The 8,311-nt window shown below is 51.8% G+C and overlaps 1 protein-coding gene across 1 annotated transcript in view; it reads right to left on the bottom strand.

The window, feature by feature from the left end:
• Positions 1-733, bottom strand: part of LOC123102399 (proline-rich receptor-like protein kinase PERK8) — a gene marked incomplete in the record, with an annotated part of 4,437 nt that extends 3,704 nt beyond the window's left edge. Inside the window, 1 exon segment of the mRNA XM_044523749.1 lies at positions 14-733. Coding sequence (XP_044379684.1) covers positions 14-132 — 119 coding nt within the window.
• Between the last annotated feature and the right edge of the window lie 7,578 nt (positions 734-8,311).

The raw sequence follows: 8,311 nt of genomic DNA, 5'->3' as shown, positions 1-8,311 counted from the left end.
AGGGGAGGTGGAGGGCGCGGCGGTGTCTGCTGCGGGAGTGGCATTGGGGCGCCTGGAGGTGGCCGGCGCGGGCGCGGAGGCGGAGGCGAGGGCCCGGGAGCGCGCGGAAGGGGCCGGCGCCTCAGCCGCCATGGCTGGAGCAGAGCAGAGCTGTCCTTGTGTCTGTCTATCTATCTAGCTCTAGGTTGGGGGGGATTTGAGTGGAGGCATGGCGGCTCGCCGGAAGGAAGGAAGGTAGGTAAGTTCAAATCGGAGGTGACGGAGGAGGGATTCCTCCGGTGTGGTGTGCTCTGAGGGTGAGGAAGACGGAAGCGGGGGGATAGATCCGGCGGGCAGCAGCATCCAATCCAATCAGTGCGCCATGGAATGGAATGGAATCAGCGGGAGCAAAGGAAAGGATAGGGATGGAATCAGAGAGGGAGAGAGAGTGAGGGAGGAAGATGAATCCAATCCTCTTCTTTTGCTGCTGGCTGCTTTATTATTTTACAGACACACTCCTTTCTTTCCCCTGGCTACGCTATGCTACGGTAAGCTAAAGAAATTAGGTATTTTAGAGAATGAATGGATCAACTCATGATCGGGTAATCTCAAGACAAAAAGGAGAAGAAAGGTGGAACATTTATTTTGGTGGATGGATGGATGCTGATATGGGTGCTCTCTATGTGTTGTGTCGGCACAAGAAAGAAAGAAAGAAAGAAAGAAAGAAAGAAGGAGGGAGGAGGAGCGTGTGTGTGCGCGTGTAGGCAAGGCCAGTGGAAGCATAACAAGAAGAGTTTTCCATTACCAAAAAGGTAATAAGTAACCCTGCCTTTTCTTCTGCTTTGCTAAAAGGGCCATTTTCTGGGGTTCAATACAAAAACAACCATGCCTTTTTATGTGTGCTTTGCTAAAAGGGCCATTTTCTGGGGTTCAACACAAAACCTATTTGTTTTGTATAAATTATATATGTATGGTGAGCAGTATATTGGTTTGAGCATAATTTTGGGTTGAAATGCATGCCACATGTCACAACAATGATTAAATGAGTATAATTGCCCGCTTTTACTAGTGTAAAAGGAAAATACACATAACAATTTGGAATTTATCTCGAATACTAGTGGGTTCATAGTTTTTTTTAAACTAACATTTGCATGTTGACATGCGCAACAAATCTAGTCTACTAGATATCATGGGTATAAGTATCTTAAAATCATCACATGTAGGCTACACGAAGACAAATATGGTCTGGCAAAACGAAATTATAATATTTTCATCATTACTATTTTGGATTAACAGAAAATTGTAGTTATGTGTGCATATATTACGGCCGTTTCTTTCCTTTTTCTGTCAAAAAAATAGCCTAAATGGAGGGCTTGCCGTAGCTCAGTATTAGAGCATCTCTTATTCGCAAAAAAAAGTTATTAGAGCATCTCTAGCAGATCCCGCATAAGGCCGGCGAACTACGCTTTTCCGCCCGTTATACGGGACGACCCAAATAATCGGCCCGAGCAGATACCCAAAAAAAGTCCCGGCCCATGAAAAGCCCCCCCATCTGGTATATATGCCGGCTTCCAGCCGATTTAGGGTACCCGCCCTCCATTTCCTCTAGCCCTCTCCGCCGCATTTCGTGTACTCCGGCGAGAAATCGAGCACGCTTCGACGGCCTATTGCAGCCTGTTTTCCGCCGGATCGAAGATACCATGGCATCCGCCGGTGCGGGGCGTGGCGGCGGAAGGGGGTTCGGCAATCGTGGTGGCTTCAGGTGTTGCTGTGGAGTCGATGCGCGTGGCGGCTTCTTCGCCCGCAAGCGCCAGAACGACGACGAGGCCGGCGGCTCTGGCCTCCGCTCTCCGGCGTCGAAGAAGCAAGGGGAGGTGGCGTGCACGCGTGGCGCCAAGTCCCGCAGTGCTGGACCGACGTCGCGTGCATGGAAGACCTTCCGACGCTGCGGCCGGCTCTTCGACTCGGCGATCCAGCGCCAGTGGGAGGCCGAGTGGGCGTGGTTTGAGGCAAGGACCGCCGCCGATGCCGAAGATGTGGTTGCGGTTGTGCGGCTGCTGACGCTCTGGGATGAGTACCAACTCCAAACCCGGATCTACCGCGACCTCATTTACGACACCATTCATGAAGGGAAGCCGCTGCCCGCCGAGGTCATCTCCAGCGACGACAATGACGAGGGCGACAACTCTGACTCCAACGAGTAGAACCCCGGTGAAGTAGACCCCTGCCCACCCCCTCCGGCGACTAGTAGATCTCCTATGCTAGGTTTCGATTCCCCTATGCTATGCATGATTATTATGGTTTGCAAAAACTCCCCTATGCTATGCGTGGTGAACTATGGTATGTTAGGTTGATGAACTCCGCCGAGATGTTTTTAGCGCAAAGTACTATGTTTAAATTTCTGTCATATGTGGGATCGCTATAGTCCTTTCTTCTTTTGATTAACAAACACCAGTCAACAGCTGGAATTTTTAAGAGTTTTACATCCCATAAAAGTAAGTAACCCTGCTGATGAAGTCATGTACCTAGGGTAGGGTTACGGACCTGTCCGAGGTACCCTCCCCAAGGACATCTCTTAGAAGAAGCCGTCTTCCAGTCGACCAAGAAGGATTTCACTCGACCGGCTAGAAGACACTCGACGAACCTGAAGACACTCGACTATGAAGACTCACTCGACCACCAGGAGTTCAAGATCTACTCTGTATCCAAATGGTCTGTAATTAAGTAGTCTTAATGGTCATGATGACACTTTATGTAGGGCGTTACCAGTAACGCCAGGCCTTAATGTACTTTAACCCTCTGCTACGTGGGCTGGCTGGGGTCCTGGCGTCCTCTATATAAGCCACCCCCCTCCACTGGTAGAAGGGTTTGCACCCCTGTAACTATCACACACATAATCCAGTCGACCGCCTCCGGGCTCTGAGACGTAGGGCTGTTACTTCCTCCGAGAAGGGCCTGAACTCGTAAAACACTCGTGTGTACAACTACTCCATAGCTAGGATCTTGCCTCTCCATACCTACCCCCCATTCTACTGTCAGACTTAGAACCACGACAGTTGGCGCCCACCGTGGGGTAGGTGTCTTAGCGACTTGTTGGAGAAGTTGCAATCTTTTCAATTCCCATCATCATGGTTTCAGGTGGTTTTTTGGTTGAGGGCCGCGAGATCCGTCTCGGCGCGCTCACATTCATTGCCGACGACTCTGCCTGGCTGCAGGAGGCCCCGCTCGACGTGGATGCGCTCCCGGTCCGCGGAGCCACGCATTTTCGAGCATGCGTCCGCGGCGTCCTTCTGCGGCAACCGTCGACTCAGTATCGACCGGTTTTCGTGTCATCCTCCCTCCCAGCTTCCCGCCGGCGTAAGCGCTCCGGTCGGTCGAGGCTTCAGCGGTGGGTGAGGCACGCAGTGGCTCGCCAGTCGACCACTGCCCAAGTCGCGGCAATCGAGCCCGACGAATCTCTCTATAGCCTGTTCGACTGGCTCCGCAGAGACTGCATCCGAATGCGACAGTAGTGATCCGGCGGCGGAGGTACTGATGGTCAATGGACCGCACGTTCCCCCCGGATTTCCTGGCACCGAGGGAGGCAACGGCGGAGGCGACCCGTCGCACGACCATGAGGAGTACCGCCCCGAGCCCCTCGACTCACAGCAGAGGGAAGAGCTCCGCCGCCGGAACATGGATGCGCTTCATACTCCGATCGTTGGAGAAACCCCTGAGGCTCGCGCCTTAGAGGACGCGCGCTTGGCCAACCTGGCTGAGCGCACTCGACTGGAGAACCTTCAGCGGCACTCGATGAGCGCACGCGACAACGGATTCCAGACTCCAGTCGACGCCAACTCTTCAAACCTCCGACTCAGGTATACCGCACTCCAATCCAGAATTTAGCAGCTGCAACACGTATAGCAGAGTCGGTTCAGCCTTCCCAGTCAGAGGCTGGCAGAGGCTTGATGCAGATCAGGGATTTGCTCCGGGCAGCTGGAGATCAGAATTCAGCTGTGTCGCAGTCGCGGAACAGGATTCATAGCAGGTCCGTGGCGGCGAATACAGTCCAATCGGCTCATAGCCCCAGATCGCCCCCGAGGCGTGAAGGGTGTGGTGACCGACACGATCAGTACAGGAACTATGAGCAGGATGATCACCGCGTCGATCGCAACGATCGACGTCGAGTGCCCGCTCCTCCCCGAAGGGGTGGATCATATATGCCTCGACAGCAGGACGACAGACGCCAGTATAGTGGCGGGCAAAGAATTCCAGTCGACCCCAGAGAACTAGGCTTTGATGCAAGATCCATCATCGTCCAAGGTCTGGTCGACCGGAACAGAGCCCATAGAGAGGGTAACGACAGAGATGTACCCACCAGCGGCCGCGTGCACGTCTCCGGACCAGAGTGTTTCAGCAGAGCCATCAGAGCTGCGGTGATTCCTCCCAACTTCAGGTTGGCGACTGGGGTCAGCAAGTTCAACGGTGAGTCCAAGCCCGACACTTGGCTTGAGGACTACCGAGTGGCTGTTTAGATCGGCGGTGGAAATGACGAGGTGGCCATGAAACATTTGCCTCTCATGTTGGAAGGGTCAGCCAGGGCATGGCTGAATCAGTTGGCACCCAGCAGCATTTACACGTGGGAGGACCTCTCCCGAGTGTTTGTCAGGACATTTGAAGGAACGTGCAAGCGGCCAGCAGGGTTGACAGAGCTGCAGTCTTGTGTACAGAAGTCGAATGAGACTCTGAGAGATTACATCCAGAGGTGGATCACACTGCATCATACGGTAGAAAATGTATCCGACCACTAGGCGGTCTGCGCCTTCAAGGAGGGCGTAAAGAACAGAGAGCTAAGCCTGAAATTCGGTCGAACCAGAGACATGTCTCTGAGTCGAATGATGGATTGAGCCACCAAATATGCCAATGGTGAAGAAGAGTATCGGCTCCGGAGCGGCAAATACAAGTCAGTCGCCCAGGACACCGGAGGTGGAAATTCCAGTCGGAAGCAAAAGCGTAAAGCTAAGCCAGCCGCACCTGGAGAAGCTTTGGCCCTGAACCAAGGAAAATTCAAAGGGAAACCCAAGGGGCCTTAGAACCCCAAGAAGGTAAAAGATAAGGAAGGAAACGACGTGTTGGATTTGCCGTGTCACATCCACACCAAGAAGGACGAAGAGGGTAATTTCATCTACCCGAAGCATACCACTCGACAATGTCGACTCCTGATACAATAGTTCCAGGGGAAACAGTCCAAGGACAAAGAAAAATAATCGGACAAAGTTGAGGACAAGGAGGATAGTGACGGAGAGTATCCGCAGGTCAATTCCACCTTGATGATTTTTGCCGATGTTGAGAACAAAAACCGACTGAAAGTTATAAACCGAGAGGTGAACATGGCTGCTCCGTCAACACCCAATTACCTGAAGTGGTCTCAGACTGCCATTACGTTCGACCAATCTGATCATCCCACGCACATAGCCACCCCTGGGAGGCAAGCGCTGGTGGTCGACCCGGTCGTAGAGGGCACTCGACTGACCAAAGTGTTGATGGATGGCGGCAGCAGTTTAAATATACTGTACACTGAGACACTGAATGGTATGGGCATTCCGATGTCCAGACTGAGCACGAGCAATATGAGTTTTTATGGAGTCATTCCTGGCAAGAAGGCCGCGTCACTCGGCCAGATTGCTCTTGATGTAGTTTTTGGCGATTCAAAGAATTTCCGCAAAGAGAAGCTGACATTTGAGGTTGTGGACTTCCAGAGCGCCTATCATGCAATTTTGGGCAGACCAGCATATGCACGTTTTATGGCTCGACCTTGTTACGTGTACCTCAAACTAAAGATGCCAGGCCCTAAAGGCGTGATCACTGTCACTGGTAACCGCAAGAAGGCAGAAGAGTGCTTCCAGAAGGGCTCAAAAATTGCCGATGCTCAGATGGTGGCAGAAGAGTGGCAGGAACACCAAAGGAACACAGACCCGAGTGATTTGTTGTGAGCCAAGAAGCCTGCCACGGAATCAGCGTTTCAGTCGTCCGGTGAGACAAAACCCGTTCCCATCCACCCGACCGACCCAAACGCTGCTCCGACTCATATCTCCACAACACTCGACCCCAAATAGGAATAAGCGCTCATCCAGTTCCTCCGTGAGAACTGGGACATCTTCGCATGGAAACCTTCTGACATGCCGGGTGTACCCAGGGGACTGGCTGAGCAGCGTCTACGAGTCGACTCGAAGGCAAAACCTATGAAAGAACATCTGCGATGGTCCGCCGTCCAGAAAAGAAAGGCCATTGGCGAAGAAGTGGCTCGGCTCCTAGCAGCAGAGTTTATCCGAGAGATTTACCACTCCGAGTGGCTCGCCAATGTCGTCATGGTTCCCAAAAAGGACAATTCTCTTCGCATGTGCATCGATTTCAAGCATATCAATCGGGCCTGCCCGAAAGATCATTTTCCTCTTCCCCGCATCGACCAAATAGTCGACTCAACTGCGGGATGTGAGCAACTTTCTTTCTTGGACACTTATTCCGGGTACCATCAGATCCTTCTGTTTGGACCCGATGAGATCAAAACGGCTTCCATCACCCCATTCGGGTGCTTCTGTTATGTCACCATGCCATTCGGCCTCAAGAATGCCGGAGCCACGTTCATGAGGATGATTCAGAAGTGTTTGCTCACTCAAATCAGTCGGAATGTGGAAGCATACATGGATGACATTGTGGTCAAGTCACGGAAAGGTTCCGACCTACTGACTGACCTAGCTGAAACATTTGCCAACCTCAGGAGGTATGATATCAAGCTTAATCCATCAAAATGCACATTCGGAGTTCCTGGCAGAAAGTTACTCGGTTTTCTTGTTTCCGAACGGGGAATCGATGCTAACCCAGAAAAAGTCGGCACTATACTCCGAATGAAACGCCCCGTGCGTGTGCACGATGTCCAGAAACTTACTGGATGCTTGGCCGCATTAAGTTGATTCATCTCTCGCCTCGGTGAAAAGGCATTGCCTCTTTACCGACTGATGAAGAAGTCAGACAAGTTCGAGTGGACTCCAGAAGCTGACGCAGCGTTTGGAGAGTTAAAAACCCTGCTTTCCACCTAGCCGGTGCTTGCTGCCCCAATCAGCAAAGAGCCTTTACTGATTTACATTGCAGCCACAGGACAAGTTGTCAGTACTGTACTTATGGTCGAGCGGGAAGAGGAAGGAAAAGCCTTCAAAGTTCAGCGCCCAGTATATTACATTTCCGAAGTCCTGACCCCGTCCAAGCAACGATACCCTCATTATCAGAAGCTTGTATATGGGATTTACATGACCACGAAGAAAGTTGCCCACTACTTCTCTGACCACATTATCACAGTCGTCACCAACGCCCCCTTATCAGAGATTCTGCACAACAAAGACACAACTGGTCGAGTGGCAAAATGGGCGATTGAACTTCTTCCCGTCGATATCAGATTTGAGGCAAAGAAAGCTATCAAGTCCCAAGCAATAGCAGATTTCCTCGCCGAGTGGACTGAACAAGAGTTACCGACCCAAGTTCACTCGGAGCACTGGACTATGTTCTTCGATGGCTCCAAAATGCTGAATGGTTCCGGTGCCGGAGTGGTCTTGGTTTCCCCCCGAGGAGATAAGCTCAGATATGTACTCCAGATTCACTTTGATTCCTCCAACAATGAAGCAGAATACGAAGCACTCTTGTACGGGTTGCTTATGGCCATTTCACTCGGCGTCCGTCGCCTCATGGTCTACGGCGACTCAGACTTAGTGGTCAACCAAGTGATGAAGGAGTGGGACGTCAGAAGCCCGACCATGACTGGATACTGCAATGCAGTCAGAAAGCTGGAGAAGAAATTCGAGGGATTAGAGCTCCATCACGTTCCCCGACTGAAAAATCAAGCAGCCGATGACTTGGCGAAGATAGGTTCCAAGAGGGAAGCCATTCCGAGTGATGTGTTTTTGGAGCATGTTCACACACCGTCGGTTCAAGAAGATCCTTTCACTGAGGAAGTCCCGCAGCCCAAAAGTGCCACAGATCCGACTGAAGTCGAGGTCCCAGCTGTGGTCGACTTGATCATGGAAGTTTTGGTCATCACTCCCGATTGGACATTGCCCTATATCGCCTATATTCTGAGAAAAGAGCTCCCCGAGAATGAAGAAGAGGCTCGGGAGATCATCCGCCGATCCAAAGCCTTCACCGTCATGAGGGGACAGTTATACAGGGAAAGTGCGACTGGAGTCAGCCAGAAATGCATAACACCAGAAGAAGGTCGAATGATTCTCAACGACATCCACTCGGGGACCTGCGGCCATCATGCGTCTTCTCGGACCATCGTGGCTAAAGCATACCGAGCTGGTTT

Source organism: Triticum aestivum, chromosome 1B (genome assembly GCF_018294505.1).
Source record: "Triticum aestivum cultivar Chinese Spring chromosome 1B, IWGSC CS RefSeq v2.1, whole genome shotgun sequence".
In the NCBI taxonomy this organism is placed as follows: Eukaryota; Viridiplantae; Streptophyta; class Magnoliopsida; order Poales; family Poaceae; genus Triticum; species Triticum aestivum.
The sequence above is the reverse complement of the archived record's forward strand: the minus strand, read 5'-3'. Positions and strand labels throughout refer to the sequence as shown.